Below are 23,731 nucleotides of genomic sequence, written 5' to 3' on the forward strand. Positions count from 1 at the left end.
CCCTAATATGAGCATTGCAAGGAATCCAAAGACAAATTTTCCCCATTTTTTCTTTTCTTTTCTTTTCTTTTCTTTTTTTTTTTTTTTTTTTTTTCTTTTTTCAGGTGGTGGGTGGTGTGTGTGTGGTTGGGGGGGGGTGGAGTCTCCATAGGACCTTGAAAACTTAAGAATCACGTATAAGAGAAAATGATTGCTGCACGGCTGTACCCAAATCCATTCCTAATCTATAGCCATATGCTGGATTGAATCACAAATGATATGATGAATATCTCTTACCTCATAGACGAGCAATTTCTGTTTCTGCCGTTTCTTGAAACAGAAACGACAGAAATGTTATCAAACGGGCCCTAAGTGACACCAAATGAATCCAAATGATCGCTCAAAACTCTGATAGATTAGATTTCTCACATCATCCTCCACATGGTTGAAAAGTATGGTGAACCCTATGCAACAACTAATGTGCTGCACTACTTAATGCCAAAGGCACTACTTGTCAAGGAGAACTCTCTCTCTCTCATATTTTATTCTACCGGCCCTTTATTCTATTTTATGCGTAGCAGCAACATGAGAATATGGACCACAACCCCTGCTATTGAACCGATGAGGACATAACAACCAATGAAAGGGCTGAAAGAAATCAAAGCTACAGCATCAAGAAGGAAAAAACTCCACCATTAGCAAACATGTGAATTCAACTTTCCATGACCAACCTAACCCTGGGAAGGGTCCTAGCTTCTGCATCCACGTTCTCTTTAATCAATTATAAGAAAAAAAAAAAAAAAGATTAATGTTTTTGAAACACTTCAATTTGCTTAAAGACTGAGTCAAGATGAAATGTACATCATTTAAATAATTAAACCAACGGTTGAACCAAACCAATTATTTTCGATTTTATTTTATTTATTTATTTATTTTTTTTTTTTTGAGGATTTCCAGGCCTTCGGCTTGACTATTCCTCCGAATTCAGCTGGCTCCACAATCACTGAACTGATTTTATGCATATGAATAAGATGGAAACACCAAATTACTTCATTGTGATTCTCTCTACTTCGTCAAATGGAAGGCAAAATCCACACGTTGTTCCTATACTTGTTTTCTACAAATCGCTTCCCTCTCTCTCTCTCTATAAGTCAATAGCCTGTTTGGCGCATAGTCCATACAACATATACAATTAACAATTTATGGTAAAGATGCCTTGTCAACATGAAATACAATAAGAATTTGGCTGTAATAGTTGCAGAAATATATACTATTTTATTTTATATACACAAGAGACATGAGAACATGACCCCCACAACCCTAAACCGCTAAAGATATAATAAGTTGATAACCAGGGAAAGGCAGGAAAATCATAAAAACTAGAGTAAAAAAGGGGAGTGTGGGGGCAGAAAAATCAAATTGTTATATATGACCAAAATGTGTTTGTAATTTTATTTAGATGCTTATGAAGACAAACGGACCCTCTATATCCTACTTTATTTACATGTGGGGGCAGAAAAATCAAATTACATTTTACAAATCTCTCTACTTTACCAAATCAACACTTGACCCTCTATATCATGTATTATGAAGATTTTTTATCATCTCTCTCCACACATTAGAGAATTTGTGCAGGAAATTGATGATTAATATAGCATAGTCATTACAATTACTAATTTATGCCAAAGATGCATTGTCAAGATGTAAAATAATATGAACTGGGTTTAATTGTTATATATGATCAAAATGTGTTTGTAATTTTATTTAGATGATACCAAAAATTATTGGTAGTAGAAATATACATGCCTTACGTATCTATTATTATATCCAAACTAACGATGTGTCCTCTCTCCTCCCCAAAAAAGCAGTTTGAGAACCATTTCCTACTTCTCTCATCTTGTGTAAGAAGTTAGGAACCATTTTTCCAATATCATATCACGCGTGAATATATCTATCATATATCATATATCATATATAATAATTAGGTCCATCATATAAAATAGGTATATGATGATGTAAGGATAGATAGGGACTTCTGCACCTCTTAACTTTTTCTCCATATCTTCAAATGCATCATCTTCAAATAGAGAAAATTCTAGATATCCATCTGCCTGTCCACAGTAGAAATTGGAAGTATGGACATAAGAAAAATGACAATCACTGGGTTTATATCATCGGTTCTAACAATGATGGATCCCATAAAAGAAGGAAAACTAGGTGATATGAAATTTCTCCATCTCTTCATTTATGTCTTAAACAATCTCACTTCCAGGTTGCTCCAAGTCGCTGGTGTCTTGCCATTCAGAGTTACTTGTGGTATACTCTTTACTTTAAAGACTTCACTGTCAATTCTTGAAAATTCCTATTGTAGTGATTTCAAGAATTGCCATTTTAACCTCGTCAAATAAAGTTTGGCAAAAAAAAATAAAAACCACATCAATAAAAAAGAGCTTTGTGATCGCAATGCTGAATATGAATATGTCTCTATTCGACTATTCCGACCTAATAAATACCTGGCATGAACATGTTCAGCATTTATAAACTTAAAAAAAAAAAAGAAAAAAAAAAAAGAGTAGGATTTCAGGTTTATCAAATATGTTTAACTTGTAGAAATTATGAAATTTTATGTGTAGAAACTACATAGTTTTTAGGGATTATGCATGTGCATAAATTTAGGACAAAAAATTAATGATATCATTATGTGAGATTATAGATACATGATGAATTTGTTTTTTTCTTTCTGTTTATGGAATCGTTGATACATAAATATTTTATATGTTTAATTTTTTTTTTTAACTAATTGATACAAAAGTTAAATTCTAACCCATTTGAATTTGAAGTCCTTGTTGTGTCTTATCTCTAACCCATTTGTATGGGTTTGAATTCAGAATTCAAATTCCTCAATAGGTTACAATCGGATGAGTTTTTTCAACCTTACAAAAGGTGAGTGGAACACCACCGCTGACATTTCATGCAAACACGCCATAGATATTTTATTATACCAACAAAATACAGGGTCTCCTGGCATCCGACCTTGTGTGACCATTTAAAAAACAAAACAAAAACCTTAATTAACAGCTGATTGGCCATCATGTCACAGTTTCATGAGGTAACTTCGGGGAAGCAATACAAGCCGTAATCTATGTTAGCTCATTTGATCCCAAATTTATCTAGACTCAAATCAGTCCTGGAAGTCAACTAAACAAAATTGGGAGGCTCCCATACTGGTTTAAGAATTAATGGGACCACCCCCCTAAATCCACCGTCCACTCACACTGTTTGGTTATTCCTACGACTTTTGCACCTTCCTGGGAAAGCGAAGAAACGGGGAAGAGAGGAGTCCCCGCCTCATCTATTTGTCTGGCCGATTCTTGTGGACGGTAGTGGAAGAGTGAAATACAGCGATGCCGGCCGGTGAGTCTAGATGTCTGAGATCAGTTTTGCTGTATTTTATCTCACCAGATAGCTAATCTTTTATCCTTTTTTTTTTTTTTTTTTGGATTTGTTTCCCTTTCTTCTTCTAGATGTTTGAGATCAGTTTTGGTGTATTTCTAACCAGATAGTTAATCTTTTATCCTTTTTTGGGATTTGTTTCCCTTCTTTTTTTTTTTTTTTCTCAATTTCTTCTTTTGTCTCCAGTGAATTGAAAACAGGGCAGTGGAGATATAGCTGTGCATACTCATTTAAACGCAGAAATGAAGGTGATGCAGTTTAGAGTTGGAGAAGAAGTCGAGGTCTTCTATGTGGGTGGGGAAGTTGGTGGATGGATTCCTGCGACCGTTTTGAAGGTGGACGAATCCGAATATTATGAGGTAGAGACTAGGACGCAGTTGGAGATAAATAGGATGAAAATGCGTGTTGGAAGGGATAAAATAAGACCTTGGCCGTCTCCGGAGGATGATCAAAATGATCGGATCTTTGAGGAAGGCCAAGTGGTTGAGATACTTAATTATGACTTGTGGATCACTGGGATGGTCTGGGAAGTCCATCATCATGGCACAGCTGGGACGAACAACATCTCTTATTCTGTCTTTTTCGTGAGTCCATTTTTGAATAATTATCCAAGAAGATATAAAGTGTCCAGGTCGCAAATACGAGTACGGCGGCAATGGGTGGATGGGGAATGGGTTCCTACGCCACCGCTACGTTTACATAATCAACAGGTATTTGAAAATCTTTTATATATTTATTTTCAATAAACGAAAAAAAAAATGAAGAATTTATTCAATAAAATAAGAAAGGGGCAACACCTATGAGAGGAAGAGAGGAGCCCCAATCGGGTAATGCATCTGTTACACATTGGCTGAAGCTAATTCTTGAAGTTCTATTGTGAAGGAATAGACCTTAAGAATCTTTAACCTTTAGCAGAGCTTTTTCCAACCTTTGGGACTGTTTCTATTGTGAGAACTTGAAGAATTAGCTCTGCTCTACCTTCTCGCTTTTCATTTTCGAAACTTGACTTCGTTCGGGGATTAAACATTGGTGGTATCTGTCTTGGCAACTCATGATTAAATCTTTAGTAGCCTGGCATTCCTCCATGTTTTTCTTTTTCTGAGAATTACTTCTTGGTTGGATACCATTAAGATTTCCATTTGATGGGGGTGAATATAGAACTCCTATTTGATTGATTCATTGAAATTGTTACAGGGTCTTTTTATACCTTCAATCAAGAGTCGAGACTTTTCCAGTGGGCTCAAAGACCATTCCACAATAGAAAGGAGGTTAGTCAAACCTAAATTAGTAAAAATAAAAAATAGTAAATTAACAAATAGAGAGAAATTCCAGTATGCCCTCACCCAAAATTGATCAATATGCCTTTCTTTTTTTTTTTTTTTTTTTCACATGGGCAGAAATAATGGCTTGACTGAAATTATGATAGTTGAATGTTTAGAAAATGATTTGAATTTATCATATGTCAAATTTTAAACTGTATTTCTATTTATACTTTCGTATGTAGGCCTACCATCCCGTGTGCTTCCATGCACTCGATATGTCTCTCTTTTTTTTCTTTTCTTTTTCTCTTCTTCTTTTTTTTTTTTTTTTTTTTTCTCTATTTTTTTTTTTTCTTTTCTAAATTCCCTGATTTACTATTTGGCAAACTCAGATTCACCTATACACAAATTTTAGCTCCACTTGAATTGCACACAAGGGGGTTCTACTTTACTTCAAGGTGACGGAAACTAAGACCCCACTCCCAAGTAAATAAGATCCAATAAACAAAAAAATGAAAGAGGCAATTTAAATTCTAACAAAGAAGGTAGGCCATAGTTACAACTGAACTTATGTAAATTATAAGTGATTCAGCCATACATTTCTCCCTTGTTTAAAGCTAATTTATTTTATGATTATTATTATTATTGTTGTTGGTGTTGTGAATTGTAAAGGTCTGAAGAAAGAACTACTCTTCTTCAATTAAGAGACAGTGGGGCTGAAGTTGAGGTTTTTGAGGATTTTATGAATAAGTGGATATGTGCCACCATTAAGGAATTGCAGGGAAACCAAATAAGAGTTCAATATAATGTTTGGTCTTGGGTTAAAAATTCCTCGCATGAGATTGACAAGTTTTATGATATGTCTCGAGTAAGGTCGCCGTTGCCACCTAAGATAAAAGATGGGAAAATCTCCCTTAATTTGCACCAAGTGATTGAAGTGTGGGACAGTGACTATCTTACATATAGTGATGGTTGGAGTCTGGGAGAGGTCTTGGAGATAGGTTATGTCATGAATGACTCAAATCGTATATATTATTGTGTCAGCCATCCAAGTCTGGGCTACATAAATGTGGAGGAAACTGAAATAAGGATTTGTCAAAAATGGGAAAATGGTCAAAGGTTTCAACCATCGTCGGCTTTGAATATGGCACCGGTAATTTATTCTTCTTCCCACATATATTCCTTTTTTTTTTTTTAATCTTCAGGATGATTGCAAAGTAAAAAATAAAATTTGTCATAATGAAAATGTTAATATTTGTGTAACATATGGTCGCATATAAATGGCATGACCCACACTATAGAGTCTTCATATGTCCCCCAAGAAAACTCTCAGGAAACAATTACAAGCTTGTCCCATAAGATATTAATTGAGATGGGTTGAAGCCTTCGGGTAAATTATCTGCAATTTTGATAATTCATGTTCACTTTTAGTCCATAATGTCCATTCTTTGTTAAAATAGGTCTACTAGTAGTAGTAGTATCAAGAAGGCTGGAAAAACCTTAAGAGATTGCTTCATCGGTGGGGTCATGTGTTTGCCTGGGCATCTCTCTGCCGTTAGAACCGACATCGTCCCAGCCAAAATTATTCAGATCGATTGTGTTTGGATGTCAAGTAAAGTAAAAAAAATAGTATAAATTGTTTTCCCAATTTTCCCGTGTTTGGAACACCACTGGAAGATAGAAGATTCCATCAAATTTGAAATCAACTTGGTTCTCATGCTTTTTTCTTATGCCATCATAAAAAAAAGTCTTGAGGAGAGGGCGAAAGATTAAAAGAGAGAGAGAGAGAGAGAGAGAACACCGCGAGAGATATAGAACAGAGTGGATTCGGACTGAGCCGGCTGAATGGACCACTTCCAATTCAACTCCTCGTTCAGAATCCGTACCTTCTAAATCTTCTTCTAACCTGATAGTATTGATATTGGGCCTTTTTTTTATTTTTTATTTATTTATTTATTTAATTTTTAACTCAATAATTACAGTGAGCATTGGAACCCATGATTCCGTTGATTCTCATTTTCTCTTTCTTTGGTTGGTGATCTACAGCCATTAAAAAGAAGAAAAATGGAGGATGCTCATTCATTAATTGGAGCTGAGGTTGAAGTCTACAGCTTTTATCATAATGGATGGATTACGGTGACCAAATTGGGATCGGTTGGAAACCAAATTGAGGTTGAGGCTAAGATTAGGAGAAAATTGTGGAGAATAACTGTTGATGCCTGTAGAATAAGGTCACGACCAGCTGCGGAAAGAGAGAACAATCGGATTTTCAAGGAAAATGAAGTAGTTGAAGTACGGTTATTTGATAGTAATGTTTGGAAGAAAGGAGAGATATGGGAAGTACATCATGGTACAAGCTGGAATAACCTATTTTATACCATCAAGGTAGTGGACTATTTGTACGAAGTGGTAATCCACAAGGTATCCAAGTCCCAAGTAAGAGTTCGTCAGAAGTGGATGGAAGAAAATTGGACAGATTCATGCATTGAGCAGGTAATTATTAATTCCTATTCAGAGAAAAGGTTCCAACTTCCAACACACCCTGTTTGGCTGTTTATGTTTATGAAGGCATTTTTATCAACCCACAGCTGCTCACTATAACTGATAATCACCAATATTTAGTACTCATAATATTCCCCATATCATAAATTAAATTCTAGACCAATCTAATGCTCCCACATGTTACCATCCAAAGAACAGAGTGGAAAACTCTATACATGGTTGGACCTATTTAAGAAATTTCTCATCGATCTACCATGTTAAATTATTATATCCATAGTGGGTGTATATACATGCAGGAAGGACCTCTTACCATAGGTGTGTAGGAAACTTTTTTTTTTCTTTTTTAATCATTTATACATAAATTTCTTGTTTTGTATATAACTGTCCAAGTTTGACCGGTTCCATTTTGGACTCTTTGCAGCACTCCTCTTTTCCTTCTACGGAATTAAAAAAGGTTCGTGATGGCACATGGGATAAAACGAGGTTTGCATCCTAAACTATAAACTATAGCTAGAAGAAATAAATTTTACCAAATGATTCAGCTAATAATGGTTCAGCTTTTTTGTGCTAATAATGATTCAGCTCTGCTGCTCGCAATGACCTTTGGGATTCTGGGGAAATAGGGACTGAATCCAACGTATTCATACATATTATAATAGCTGTTTCATTTGGGAAAGATTTAATTTTTTTTTTTAATCATACTAATTATATATGTTTAATTATAACGAAGGAAATTGAAAAATGCGCAATTTTCCGATGGAGAAGAGGTTGAAGTCTTCCACGATGATATGGGTGGATGGCAGCCAGGGACCATAGTGGAATTGCTAGGAAATGAAATTATGGTTGAACACATATGGGAAACGAAGCAGCAGAAGTATGGTGCGTCTTTTGTAAGCCCTAAACCGCCTCTACACATATGGAAAACGGAGCAGCAGAAGCATGATGCATCTGTCGTAAGGCCTAAACCACCAGTGGAGGTGGAAGAAGATAGCCATCAGAAGAAGATATTTCAATTACACGATGAGGTTGAGGCATATGATAATATCTGGTGTGTGGGACAGATCTTGGAGGTGGAGGTATGGAGGAAATGGAACGCTTCATTTTATGTTGTCTCCAACAATCCCAGAGGATACATTTGCGTAGAACAAAAACATATAAGGGTACATCGTGAATGGAGAGATGGGAAATGGATTCTTCATGAGCCACGTTCTGATTCATCGCTCAACCAGGTAATTTTATATATTACCATCGCACCTGTTTTTTTTTTCTTTTTTGTCTCTTTTCATGTTAAACTTCTTTTTTTTTTTTTTAAGATCTCTTATGTTTACTTGTTCAACCATTTCACACACAGTAACAAAGATCTACCATCAATTGTGCACTCTTGAGGCATATTTTCTTCTATAAGAAGAAAAAAAAAATCACATTTTTCTCATATCATCGTTGGGTGCTCGTTAATTGAATGGACCACCTAGAAACAAAGATCCCTACCTGTTCATGTTCCCCTACACCCAGGCACAGTGGGTGGGGTGAAGTCCACCTTGCCCCATTGTCTTAATCAACAAGACAGTGTCATGTGATTCTTTTTCCCACAAGCAAAGATGGCATTATCTAAATTGATCTTTCTTTCACATGTTAGATTTCAGCTTCACCAAAATCTTTCAAGCGGAAAAAATAAAACTTTAAAGATTCATGCATGGTAGACATTGGGATGCTATCAATACAAAGGAGGATACTCAGATCTGAAATTTGACATTTGACTAACCCACACTATGTCTTGTTTATCTCACTTTCAGAATAGTGATATCATCTATCCATCATCCATGTGATACAATGAGTGTGGGGCAATTTTGAGTAGCTTATTAAATTGGGAGTAGTATTGAGAATATGTTTTTTTACTATAAATAAGAAGAATATATTGGAAAATGACATGATTGAGTAAAACCTGAGATGTAAAATGTATCAACAATATATCTATGTTGCAAATATTAACCATTTTCTTGTATATATATATCCTTAGTCCAATTTCTATTAACTAAGAGGAGAGGAGAGGTTTGCAGGTGTTAATAAAAGAAACAATTATGGATCAGACAAAACTTAGATTTGGAGCGACTGTTGAGGTTTACAGATTTAGGTCTCTTGGGTGGCACAAAGCAACCATCTCGAAGTTGTACGATCGAAACCATATTGAGGTTGAAGTTTGGATTGATGAAGAAGAGGAGTGGATGATAATGCATGTGAATGCTTCCAGAATAAGGTCTCCGCCTCAGGAGGAGTTGGAGAATGATCACAGCATGTACAATTGTGGTGAATTTATTGAGGTGTATTCAGGTTATGATAAAGTATGGCGAAAGGGAGAGATATTTGGTATTATTCCTTCCGAACAGAAAAACATATCTTATTCCGTCCCCATTTGGTCTGATGACGGTAGTAACATCGAGATTGTATCACAAGCAGAAATGCGGGTTCGTCGGAAATATGTAAATGGCAAAGGGATCTTTCCATCTTTTGGGACATCTTCACAGCCGGTAAGTACCTTTTCCATACTCATCATACTTTCTTTTCTACTCTAGATCTCTCTAATCTCTAATGAGGTTTTATTTGAAGTCATTCTCGTTTCTGCCTTCTAATAACGTCTTTTTTTTTTTTCCCTTATAAGTATATTAATGAATTGGCTGATGAGTTGAGTCGACAGTGTTCAGTTAACTGAAAAGCTCATTGGATCATAAAATTTTTTTATTCCAGATATTGATGTTTGATAACTTGGCAATTGTAATGTAAAGCAATAGTTAAATGAAATCAGCAATATTTTTCATCTAAAATTAAAAAGTTCTGCATGATTTCGTACAAAGCTTTTTTTTTTTTTTTTTTTTTTTTTTTTGTGGATTATCCATTATATTTTTTTTCCTTCTTGGGTTTTTTGGGAAACTAAATTTATTTTGGAGACAAAGAAATAGGATAAGGAAAATCGAATTCTATCAAGGAGTGCATCGTATGCTAGAGTTTCTCTAAGTCTCTCTCTCCTCTCCCAAAGAAATGACATCACTACCTTCTCTTGTGGGAAGAAAAAGATAGACTTAGGGAATGCTAGCATACATTATGCATGTAGATGTAGACAGAAATCCCTTCCCATTAAATAATTATAAAATGATCATTTAACACACTCGTGCACACACCCAGACCCATTTAACTCATTTGATTGATAAGACAATGCTTTCAAATGCATTTTAATGTGGTTTTACCTCAGGCCTTTGGTGTTCTCCAAGGCCCATTATTTAGAAAAGCCTTTTCTTAGACCCTATTCATTATTCATTGCTATGTGGTAGATCAAGTGGAGCCAAATTTTGTACGTAGACAAGCCTCGGGTTACTCATAAGCATGTTGAGTTTCAATTAAAGTAAAATTTCCCACATGGTGAAGAAAACTTCAAACTTTTATAAAATGGATAATATATGGAAACTTTGGGAAAATGCATTGTTGAAAACAATTGGATAGAAAAGCAACCTCCTAGGTGGGCCATGTAATTAAAGAAACTTTTGTCATACAAGGAATATAAAATTAACCAAATGCTTTCATAGAAAATTAAGAAGCATAGAAGCTAGTGTACCTAGAGTCAATTATGATTAATGGCTACTCTGAATTATGAATTTTTTTCAAGAAGGTGTGTCTCAATCAAGAACAATCTAGGCAAGCATGCAATACAACTAATTGGGTTGAGATTGATAATTGTCAACACTTAATTTTGGTTGCATTGTGCAGATTAGGTCATTGACAAAAGTGGTGGATGAACAACATAATGTTCCCTTCCTAAATCCTGCAGAAGGTAAAGGAACTAATAGCTTGAAGACTGTATAAATGATATTTAGTTTCTTTCTTAACTATTTAGAGTCTCATGCTTAAATTTTTTTCAAACAGTAGGAATATCAAATGCGATTAGGCCTATAATTGGTGGCTCATCTTCTATCAATCGTAAGGCACGCGCTAAAACAGACATTACATGGGAGCATTGTAAAATTTTGGACCTCCCAAATAGAAAGTGGAAGGTTCTTCAGTGTAACTATTGTGAGCAGATATACAAAGGTGGTGGGATTAACAGAATGAAGCAACATTTAGGTCATCAAGAAAAGGGGGATGCAACGCCTTGCCAAAAAGTTCCTGAAAGTGTTCGAGATCAAATTCAAAATGATCTTAACATGGTTTCAGCCGGGAAGAAAGTAAAGCCAGGCAATGCTTCAAAGAAGATCCAAGACAAACAGGTATGAAAAGAAAACCACAAAAAGTTACTACTTAAACTATGTTTTAATGCGTACTAAGTTTTGGTAGGTTGAGATATGTTAATGCTCAATTTCTAGCCAATGATAGGTTGCTTTAGTCAAGTTTTCTGTTGAGGAGTCAAGTTGGAAAGGAATCAAATATTATTTAATCCTATTCAAAATGCTTGGACATAAGCATTTTGAATAGGATCTAAATCATTAACACAAAAAATGATGCCCTAGAAACAGAGTTCATTTTCAGTGTATGTTTGCTTTTTCAATTATATTTTAATATTATCATTTTATCGCTCACTGAGATTGCTTTACCTGGCACAGTATGTTAGCAAACAGGTTGATCCTATACGAGAAGGAGAAGAAGATGCACGTCTTGTAGTTAAGGAAGGAAACATGAAGGCTGACCCAACTGGCATTTTTGAACTTTCTGGACTACTAGTATGTGGCCAACATAATCTTGTTGAAAAAGCTACTCTGGTAGAAAATATGTGTTGCAGTTCTATTGATAATATGGAAGAAGCAACTGATGCCATTACCAATCTAAGGGATCCTAGGGAACTTCATAAATGTCAAAGATATTCAATGGAGGAGTTTATACCCAAGGACAAGGCTTCAGCTACTATTACAATGCCTCAAACCTCAAATGATCAAGCATCTTCCTTTAAATTAGTCTCTCCTACAGTTGTTAAGGGAAGGATTGAAGTACAAGGGACTGTTGAGATGAGTACTGATGAGTTGAAGAGTGCTCTGGAAATGCAACTAGGAACTATATTTGATTTTGTGAAGGAGAAGATTGAAAATGAGATAAAAAAGATAGACATGGATATGGAAAGTGAGAAAATTGATCCAATTTGCAATTGTTATGGCGATATCTTCGAAAAATGCATTATTGAAAAGGAGGATACACGTCGCTTTATGGTAGATCAATTGTATGAAGTAGTTCAACAGATTCATGCTACCAATTATGAAAACATTTCTGAAGCCCTGATCACTGAATGGTATAAGGTTTGCTCAGATCAAAAACCATGAATATTGATTATACATGGTTAATGAGCTTGGTCAAAGAACTCAAAAATTGTTTGAAGGCGAAAATGGCAGCCGAAACAAAGATATGGGAATTGAAAAATACTGTGAAGGAGAAGATTGAAAATGAAATAAGAAAGATTGACTTGATGATGGAACCATTACCTTTCAAGCAGAGAAAGAATGCTAGTGAAGATATCAATGTAAGTACAAAGAAACATTAAGTGTACAATTTTAGGTTTCTTTAGTCACTTCATTCTTTTGCTACTGGGGGAAGGAGTACTTCATTAATTATATTAAGAAAAATGCAATTTTGATAGTATGAATGAAGTATACATATTGTATTATAGATACATGTAGACATAAATATATGCATATGAACCATATATCTAAACCAAACGTTCCATCAAAACTTTAGTAAAAAATTACTAAAATAGTAAAGTTTCATTTTCCAGTAGCATACAAAAATGGCCATTGGAATGAAATTAATTACTTTGATTCCAAGGTTTTAGAGTTTAATTTGTGATTGGCATGGAGAACCTCATGAGTTAAACTGGGAATTTTTCTACATATGAGAACTTGATATTTAGATATTTCTTTTTTTAATAGTAAACACATCGTCTTATAATTTCATAGTTAGATAAACACACTAATAGCTCATGGTCATAAACTTGGCAGGCAGTGGACAATATAGCACATGGTACATTCAGATTAAATGAAGTGGATAGCAGTGCAAGCAAACACGTCTTCAACACGAGAGAAAATGATGGGTAAGTAAAGATGCAATTTAACAAAGTCTTTGGTGTGAAGTTTTTTTATTTATTTTATTTTTATTTTTTTTATTATCAGTGATTAATAATTGAACTTGCAGAAGTCATACATTGTGCTTTTAATAAAGATATAGTTTTAGCATTATATACAAGGTAACATTTGATTCATTGAAAGTAATTCTAATTATATGATATAATTGTCATTCATAGAGAAATTTGGGTACATATAGGAGACTATCATGCAACCCAAAATGAACGTTGTGCCTTGGAAGATCAAAATTGGATAGAAAGTCCAGTAAGTTCACCACACGATAGTATTCCCTATAGGTGTACTTTTAACTACCATATACACTAACAACCTAATAATTTTTATTTTTTTATTTTTTTATTTTTTTTTTGGAAATTATGTAGGTTGTTGATGTCTTCGGACAAATGCTAATCCTCAAACAAAAAAATCCGGATGGAATTATATCACGCCACTACTTTCCCACTTACTTTGGGGTAAATTTTTATTTATGCTGTATGATACTAAAACAAGTTGCCAAAGTTAGTTGTCTATATTAATTTTCTCAATGGCTATGGTAGGAAAAGATTGTTTCAGGAAGCATAAAGGTAATACAGGATCTAGAATGTTACCATTCAGAGAAGAACCTACACTACAACTTGACTCGTTGTGAACTGGTAATTATTTTAAAATAACTTACCCCAAGTTTGTATATAGATTTTATGATTATGTTTTTACCCAACGTGCTATAGTTTTGCATTGGAGAGTGCGGATCAAGTTTTCGTACAAGAACCATTCTTATATAGGATTGATCCACATAGATGAAATCCACCCAAGAAAAAATCATATGACGGATTCTATCTGTGTGAATCAGATCATACGAGAACCTGATCCACACTCTACATTGAGTACATCTTAGTTTCGCTTTTATTAAGTATGTTGTGGTAATGAGTGGTTGAGTACTGTACTAAACTTTGACTAACTATAGTACGAAATTTATGTGCAGCTTTTCATCCCCATATGCAGGAAGAGACATTGGTTTTTATACGTAATAAATTTAAAGGGTCAAAGATTGCAGATTATGGATTCCATGCGACAAGAAAACAGTCCTTGCCCAATGATTACGCCCAAAATAGTGGTTTGTTTATTATCTGTAATTAATTTTATCATGAATCATTTAAGAAATTATTTTAATTTCCTAGATGACTTAATCTGTGAATGGTTTTACAAAAGGATACATGCGAGAGGATATTAACCTCATTAAGTAAGGGGAGGATACATTCAATTTCTAAATGGATTCTAGATCGGCCACAACTTCCTTCACAAACAAATGAGTACGTTTTTCAATTTTAATTTGGTTTTAACTAAAAAATATTCTCCTATTGTTTGTTGATTACATATTGACAACCTTGAAAAATCTTGTCATAGGTATGATTGCAGTGTCTTCATGTTGAAATTTATGGAATGTTGGAATGGGAAATTGACTGAAAATTTCTCACAGGTATGGACTACATGCTTATAATCGATATGCATGCTTCATTTATGTGATTTTATATTAATTTAATTTAATTAACTTATTATCTTTTATTATTCTTTCTCTAAAAATATAGGATGACATTGTATTTATCCGAAAGAAGATCCAGGAAGACTTGATGATATTCTCAGAATCAATGCGAAAAAGGAAACTTAAATAAAGTAAGTCAATTTGTTTTTTCATCAATAGATATTATCTGAATATTTTAAAATCAATAGGTACTGTACCTTTTTTTTTTTTAATATTCATTGTTTCTAATATTTATTAACTTTTGTTTAGGTATTAACCAAAGGCACGCCTATTTAGAGCGCATGAATCTTACAACATAACGATACTGAGATGCACTCAATTGTATTAAAGTGAATCTCTGGTTTTGAAAATTCCCGGTCATCCATTTTGAATTGTGTGACCACCTAAGGCAAGTATCAAACCCACCTGGGAGATCGGTGAGGTGTCCCACTAAGAATATGGCTAGTACCAGAGGGTTTGGGAGATCGGTGAGAGTGTGTAAACCTTAGTCCCACATCGCCTAGGAAGAGATTCCTGGACTAGTTAATAACCTCTAGCATCCTTAACATGGCACAACGCGTTTTAAAACCTTGAGGCCCATGGGCCAAAAATAACAATATTGTGCAAGGTTAATGGGGCCGGGAGCTAGTACCAGGGTAATCACCTAGAGAGAGATTCCTAAACTAGTTAATAACCCCTAACTTCTTTAACATGCAATAAATGGTTTGATTTCATTATTCTTGGTTTAAATGCTCCAGAAATTGATGGGACTACCACCATTTGGAATAATTTTTTCTTTAATGGTGAAAAGCTCATTTTAAAATCTTTTAAAAAAATTTATTCAATGTAAAAAAAAAAAAAAAATTAGGGTTTCGTGAGAAGTCATATTTCAGACGCTTTGATATATCGATCAAGAAAGCCGATTTTGATCAGTCTTTATAGAAAATTGAATATATTTCCAAATTTATTGCATTTGTTGATAAAATTTGATGCATGGATTGGCATTTTATGAAGGGTTAATGTAGAGACATTTTGATCAACTTTGCACGTTTCATATTTCGATTTAGATAGGCATGGAATTGGTACCAAAATAAAATTTGTTGAAAATTTAATTTATTGGTATAAATTTCATTTTAAAATTCTCAAGAAAATCCTTTTTTTTTTTTAAATTGAAATCTTGGTTTTATCATCAAACCAAAAAATTTACCATTGACCTCTCAGTTGGATATTTTGATGTATATCTATCAAACACTATTTAATTGGATTAAATTAATTGATTACATTTTCATTATGTATCTATTATATTTTGTGCAACTACATTTTCATACCATTACTTGTTTTCAACTATGGATAAACTTGGGCATTTTGTTCTATGATTGCCGCATTGTATATTCCTCCAATAAGTATTGGATAAAAATATAAATGCAAACATTTATTGTGTTGAGCATTGTTCCACTGAGATACTTAGATAATTCATTGGTGAGTTATTGAATGCAATAGAATTCTCTAGCAATCTCTTTTTCCATAACTAAGAAGCACTTGTTCTTATTTTAATATTTTGTTCGCATGTGGTGAATCAATAGTTGATATTTACTGATAAGATTGACTACACATCAACTGCTAGCTCGATGTACACGAGATAAGTAGTAATGGGGGTGACACTCAACAGGATTTCCACTATCCGATTAAAAACATAAAGGAGAGAGTTGTCAGATTTTTATCAGACAAAATCCAAGGTCTTGTTAGATGTTTTGTGAAGAATTTTAAAAGATGTTTAATTTATTATTATTATTATTATTATTATTATTATTAAATTATTACATTTGAAAAGTATTTCAAATGTTTTTGTGTCCAATCTATGGTCATGATGCCCTCGTATATAACTGCAATAGATTTATATTATGGCAATGATATAAATTCTATGGTTGCAAGGTCTATTATGGATGTTGGTTTTAAGGAGAAAGTGTAATGAAAATATCTATCACTAGGGGATTTTAGATTACACCTTCTATAGTGTTATCCTTAAGTGTAGTTAAGGAACACTTAAAAGTTACCTTTAGGATCATACCACTTGGCATGATTTAGATTGTTAGGTTATAATCTCCTAATTGAGCCTTATTTTATATAAGAAAGGGCTTAGGCCAAATTATGGATGCATTGTGAATTATTAGACTGTTAGGTTATAATATCCTAAAAAGGAATCTTCTTTGTCCTAAACTTTGAGGGTTCAGCCATTGGAGAAGGTCCAACTTTGGTAATCACAATAGAGTTCTGCATTTCTTTGGAGGAACACACCACCATCAGTGTGTTATAAGCAAGGATTAAAGTATCGGTATCGGTCACCGTATCGGTCGACCAAAATTAAGATACGTATCGGAGAGTATCGTATCGTATCGGAGATACACTAAGATACGCTAAAGATACACACATAAATGGATAGAAAACATTTTTTTAAACACTTTTGCATAAAGAGTTTGTTAAAAAAAGCTATTGATAACATGTATTATGCATAAACACTAAATCGAGGGTATCGTACTAAGAATTCAAGGTTTGTAGTTGTCCCATAAATGTAAAATCCTTGTTCACAACCTTGATTTCCACTTTAGTTAGAGAGAAATATGGGTGACAGCAACTTTGGAACAAAAACCCTTCAAAAAATCGTGTTTTTCTGAAAAATTACCCATCTTGGCCATTATATGACCATAGCGCACTGTATCGGTACATACCGATACTCACCGATACGTACCGATATATATCGATACTCATCGATACGTGCCAATATATACCGATACGTATCGATCGATACATATCGATACTCACCGATACGTACCAATACATACCGAAATATACATTTTACCTCAATTTTATAATTTTCATAGTCGTATCGAGGCATATCGTATCGTATCGATGTGTATTGGTGGTGTATTGATGCATATCGGTATGTATTGTAGGATATATATCGATACGAAAGGATTTTAAAAATTTCATGTATCGTATCGATGTGTATCGTATCGGTCGGTTAAATTTAAGATACGTATCAGAGGGTATCGTATCGGTATTGGAGATACTTAAAACCATGGTTATAAGTAACATATGCACTGCCCTCTTTGATTATGTGATGCACTCATTGAGATCCTCATTCCTAAAAGTTTTTGGGTGAGATATTATATTGAATTGCTTCCACCGATACCTTCAATTAGTATCAAAGTGCGTATCTTCAATGAGTATATTAATTAAGCATCATGTTAGCCATTAAAATTATGTTCATAATGTTTGGATTTAATTTTTCTATCTTGTTCTTTTTTCCTTCCTTCAAATTTTGGTTTGAAAAGGATTTGAACCTTATAGGGTAATCAATTTTGATCCAAAGAGAGTGAAAGAGAGAATCATGTGAGCAAGCAAGAAGACACCCAGTAGCGGCCTTAGCCGCTGTGTACTTTGGCAGTGGGCCTAGCGGCTTGTTGCAGTAGTAGCCGCAGCCAGAGGCACGCGTGTAAGAGGAAGGGGTGGGACAAATGTGCGGGCTTGGCATGTAAGCCTAATAGGCTACAACCTACCTTTGACAATAGCAACAAGTCGCAGCCTGCTACCGTGGCCAGTAGGCCACTTGTGGATGGAAAGGTTGTTGCCTGCATGTGTGTGGAGTTGCATTATTCATAGTGATGTAAAGCTTGAAGCTCCTACAATGATGGTTGTTTTACAGTAGGGAAGTTTGTGATGTTTTCCTATTTGATTTAGGGAAACTTAGATTGCAATCTTATTAAATAATTATTAATTCTGTTAGGATTCCTTGACAAGCAAAATGATTTGATTTTGAATTGGATTCCATTAGTCAAAGCAGAGGATATTGCTTGTATTTGAAATTAGCATGTTAATATTGCATTAGGGCTCTATATGTAAAGAGTTGCATTGAGATTCTAATTGCATATAACTTTCCTAATTGGGTAAAAGTTGTTGGAAAATTAAATTTTTGGTTTTGATTTTTTAAAATTCATAATTTTTAATATTAAGAAATATGGAGGTGGGAAACCACATGGATGAGACCCATGGGTTGACCCAATTAACTTGAAACCCTAATTTCCAGCATTTTTTATTTTTGAAATTTAGGCCAAATTGAAATTGAACCGATTGTGAACCAGTTCAAACTCAAATTAAATCAACTGCATAAACTATTTTTCAATACCCATTTAATTAAGAAAATTCCAGAATTGTTCATGGAATTATGTAATTAGTGTAAAAGTATTGAGATTACCATTTTCCCCATTTGTCTGCAACGGTCTATGAGATAGTGCCCTAATGACTAAAATACCCTTACTTTTGATATGGAATCTTATACATGCCCTTACTTTTTTGCTTTGATTCTGCTTCGATGTTTTCCAGATATATGTCAGAGGATGCTTCCAAAGTGGACTTCTGATCACTCTCCCCTGATGATCACAGTTGAATCATTACTAGAGCCTAGAGATTTTTAGAGCATGAGAAATTTTTCAGACATTGACTAGAATTCATAGGTGGAGAGAGTTTTGGGTTCTCCTATTTATGTGGTGGTGATGAGCAAGTTAAAAAGGTTCAAAATAGTGTTGTGGACTTGGTTGAAACTTATTTTCTAACATTGTTATTGAGGTCAGCCGTGCACAAGTTGAATGGGAGGATTTTCATGAGGCAATAGAAATGCCGGAGCTTAATGATTATCTATTTGTGTGAAATTAAAGCAAAGTTTGCATACTAGAAGGCCTTAAAAACTTGCAAGAAGAGATTAGGGTGGAAAAATAAAAAATCCATTGGTCGGTCTATGGCAAATGGAATTTAAAGTTTTTTCACATCTTCACCAAAATTTGACAAGGTAAAAATACAATCTAGGACATAAAAAGGTCAGATGGTTCTATGGTATGTTCTCAGGATTTAAGTTTGTATATCATGGAGTTCTATGAAGGTTTTCACATAAAGCCAGAGATTGTTGCGCATCCTAAGATTCTTTCTTGTATTCCTCAAATATTGACTTCTGCTAACAATGATTTTATTATTAGTATTCATTTCCAAGCGAAATTCGAAAGGTAGTTTTTTACTTAAAATAGTGCTCCCAGGCCGGCTGGATATCCTGGGTGCATTTTTTAGACACTAATTTTTAGTCATGTATTAGAAATGGTACTTGTGCCGCTATTAATTTTTTCTTTCATGAATGTGTAATCACATAAGGGTTAAGAGTAATTTTGTAACCTTGATTCTGAAAGTGGAGGGCGCTACCCCTTAAGATAAATTCCGTCCTATATTTTTTGGGATTTTTTTTTTTTTTTACAAGCTTATTCCCAAAATCCTAGCTATAAGATTGGCCTATCTCATTCGTGATGAATATGGAGCTTTTCAAAAGGGTAAGCTGATATTCATAAATATTTGCATGACTTTGAAGTTGGTAAATATTGTGCCAAGGAGATTTAAGGGCATGACATTGACTTGAAATTAAATATTTTTTTTTTTTTTGGTAAGGAGGTCATGAGGAAATTTGTGTTCATTGAAAGGTGGATTTCATAGATTCATAGGCTGTTATCTTCAGTTAAGTTATCTATTCTTTTTGCTAGTTCTATTTGTGAGAGACATGTCAAACATAATTCTACTCTCAGATTGATTTTAGAGAACAAGGATCAACATAATCAAGAAATGGGAGTAGACCCAAATGTAGCCTAAAAAGCCACATTAAAAATGAAATATCAAGTAGATTTACTTGCATTTTGCATTAAAAAGAAAAAAAAATGAATCCCCCTCTAATTAACATGATCCCGATCAAATTGTTCGGTTTATTGGCTTTTATCTAAATCAGTTTAACGGATTGGTTCAATGATTTAGATGTGCTAATAAAGAAAGAGAGTAAATTGAGTGTTCATCAAAGAAGTTGTTAGTTGTTGAAGTGTAGTCAACAAAGAAGTTGTTGAAACCATCAAAGTTTTTGGGTGGTTGGGTCAAGTTGGGTCCAAAACCTATGTGAAATCAAGAGCGAATGTGTTGGCATCATCTTTTATTTCTTTGGTGGGTTTGTGGAATCCAAAGAGATACTTTGTAAAATGTGTACGTAATTTCGACCCAGTTAACCTTACACAATATTGTCATCTTTGGCCCATGGGTCTCAAGGCTTTAAAACATGTTGTGTCATGTTAAGGAGGCTAGAGGTTATCAACTAGCCTAGTAGTACCCCTAGGTGATGTGAGTCTGGTGCTTGTTGTATTCTTGGGTGTCACAATCTTCCCCCTTTTTGGCACAGCGTCTCTACTGTGGCTCCACACACTGTCGGGGTCTGCTCTTACACAATTTATAATGCCCCAGCTCCATTAATCTTGCATAATATTGTCCTCTTTGATCCATGGGTCTCAAGGCTTTAAAACTCGTTGTGCCATGTTAAGGAGGCTAAATGTTATTAATTACCCTAGTAATCTCTCCCTAGACGATGTGGGACTAAAGTTTATACACCTTCACCAATCTCCAAAATCCCTTGGTATTTGTTATATTCTTGGTGGGGACACCTCACCAATCTCCCAGGTAAGTCCAGTACTTGTCGTATTCTTGGGTATTACAACTTCCTCCCTTTTGTCACAACATCCCCGCTGTGACCCCACACGCTGTCGGGGTCTGCTCTGATACTAATTGTAACTCCCCGATCTGGTTTACCTTGCATAATATTGTCATCTTTAGCCCATGGGCTTCAAAGCTTTAAAACGCATTGTGTCATATTGAGGAGGCTAGAAGTTATCAACTAGCCCAGTAATCTCTCCCTAGGCATTGTGGGACTAAAGTTTGCATATCCTCACCGATCTTCCAAACACTATGATACGTGTCATATTCTTGGTGGGGACACTTCACCGATCTTTCACGCAGGTTTGGTGCTTGCTGTATTCTTAGGTGGAGATCGGTGAGTTGCCCCCATCAAGAATACGGTAAGTACCAGGGTGTTTGAGAGGTAGGTGAGAGTGTGCAAACTTTAGTCCCACATCGCCTAAGGGAAGATTACTGGGCTAGTTGATAACCTCTAGCCTCCTAAATATGACACAATGTATTTTAAAGTCTTGAGGTCCATAGGCCAAAGAGAATAATATTGTGCAAAGTTAGAAAAGTTGTGACACCGAAGAATATGGCAAGTACCGGTGTGTAAACTTTAGTCTCACATCACTTAGGGAGAGATTACTGGACTAGTTAATAACATCTGGCCTCCTTAACATCGTACAATACGTTTTAAAGCCTTGAGGCCTATGGGCTGAAGCGGAAGCATATAATCTTTTTCTTCTTACAATCTCACTCTGTAAATGTAGATGATTTTGCCGAACCACGTAAATTTCTTGTCTCTTGATTATTTCCTTTTCTTTTTTATAGATTTTCAACAGAACGTTGTCTTTAATCCCAACACAAATACCCCCAACCCATCCGTTGCACGAAAGAAAACACACAACCCCTATCTCCTTCGACCCCACACCACCCCCTTCTCCCCTACACCACCCCCTTCTCCCCTTGAAAACCACCCTTTGTCCTCTTGCATCTCATCCTCCAACTAGCAGTTCACCGCATCCTCCAACACATTTCCACCTGCAAGTCCCACCATCCTCTACTGCCCTTCTCTGCAAATCATACCTCACTAACCAACCTTGCAAATCACCTCCCTATAAATCACCTCTTTGAAACCCACCTGAAACATTCCGTGCTCGCAGTCTCATCTGAAACTTTCGATTTTGCCACTTAACAAGTTAGGACTTCACTAAAACACCATGTGCTCTCCCCAAAATCCGTGCTTTGTGCTCCTTTATTGCTTCCTGCAACCTTGAGGCAGTAGGGCAGCAAACTCAACTTAAAAATAAAAAAAAAATAAAAAAAATAAAAAAAATAAAAAAAATAAAAAAAATAAAAAGTAAAAAAAATCCAAGCAAGCACATTTCATCGTATGGATGTAAAGCGTTGCGGGTCCATTGAGGCCTGCAAAATTCAGAAGTTAAAAAAATTTAAAAATCAAAATAAAAAAATAACTTAGATAAAGAGTGCAACGGGTTTTGGATGAAAAGTGCTTACTCATTTTTGGGTTGGAGAGAGATTAAAGACTTCCATCCTCCCGTATTGGGAGAGATTAACAACTTATGGTGTTATATGTGTGCTGGGATGATTTGTAATTTTTGAAACCCAAATAGTGTAGATGTAATTGGGTCAAACTTCAGGGGAGGTAGATGTAAATTTCTCATAAAAAGTAAATGTGTTGAGGTTTTTGGATGAATGAAAGCTTATTTATTTATTTTAGAGAAAATTACAATGCCACCCCTTGAACTTTGCCCTCTAATCAACGCCCTCCCTTGTACTTTTCGAAATGACTCAAACACCTCCTCTACATTTAAAAAATAACAAATCCATCCATGCCGTTAGCCTTCCCCGTTAAGTGAAGAAATAACTATAATTTTCTTTTTTTTGTTAAATGGCCAAAATACCACAACTTAATGTGACATTACATATTTCCTTTGACACATCTTCTACAATCAACTCCAACGATGTCTTCTTTGGATAGCCACTAGGTTTTTGTGAAAGACGGGGCTCCGGTGTTGGAGTTGTCGGAGATTTTAAGAGTTGATTCAAAATTTCATTTTTTAATCCCTTTTTCTCAAAATTTTCTATTCCAATTATTGTTCAAGTTCAAAGCAATAAGAAACATAAAAATGATTTAATAACAATATAAAAGAAGATGAGAGAAAGAAAAGATTAATAATTAGAGTGTTCTTCATGGCATCGGTGGCAACAATATCCGAATTATCACCCTTGACATATGAAGACAAACAATCAGAGGAGAGGCTTGTAATGACATTCCATTCAACAATCAAATCACACCCATCTACATTCCTCCAAACCTTAGAAACCACGACTCTTGACTTCCCGTGTTGCTGCTCAAATTTCAACCCATCAAGTACAAGTGCCAT

General features: G+C 34.9%; 2 protein-coding genes across 3 annotated transcripts; both read left to right on the forward strand.

The window, feature by feature from the left end:
- The first annotated feature begins 3,674 nt into the window (after positions 1-3,674).
- Positions 3,675-11,626, forward strand: LOC122076399 (protein AGENET DOMAIN (AGD)-CONTAINING P1-like). The gene is made up of 6 exons (XM_042641701.1): positions 3,675-4,142; positions 4,627-4,700; positions 5,364-5,844; positions 6,738-7,184; positions 10,950-11,013; positions 11,106-11,626. Exons 1-6 carry the CDS (start codon positions 3,675-3,677, stop codon positions 11,450-11,452), a joined length of 1,881 nt encoding a protein of 626 aa, XP_042497635.1. The 3' UTR covers positions 11,453-11,626.
- A 535-nt stretch (positions 11,627-12,161) lies between these two features.
- On the forward strand, positions 12,162-19,504 carry LOC122077399 (ubiquitin-like-specific protease ESD4). Of its 2 annotated transcripts, none has more exons than XM_042643344.1 (10): positions 12,162-12,684; positions 13,160-13,251; positions 13,462-13,546; positions 13,663-13,752; positions 13,837-13,932; positions 14,262-14,393; positions 14,489-14,589; positions 14,684-14,756; positions 14,866-14,950; positions 19,179-19,504. In XM_042643344.1, the coding sequence occupies exons 1-9, from the start codon at positions 12,484-12,486 to the stop codon at positions 14,947-14,949; spliced, it is 954 nt and encodes a 317-aa protein (XP_042499278.1). In that variant the 5' UTR covers positions 12,162-12,483; the 3' UTR covers position 14,950; positions 19,179-19,504. The 2 variants fall into 2 exon arrangements, with proteins under 2 accessions (XP_042499278.1, XP_042499279.1); XM_042643345.1 differs by lacking the exon at positions 19,179-19,504 and adding an exon at positions 18,147-18,619.
- Positions 19,505-23,731: the final 4,227 nt, after the last annotated feature.

The sequence above is a fragment of the Macadamia integrifolia genome, chromosome 4, assembly GCF_013358625.1.
Source record: "Macadamia integrifolia cultivar HAES 741 chromosome 4, SCU_Mint_v3, whole genome shotgun sequence".
Lineage (NCBI taxonomy): Eukaryota > Viridiplantae > Streptophyta > Magnoliopsida > Proteales > Proteaceae > Macadamia > Macadamia integrifolia.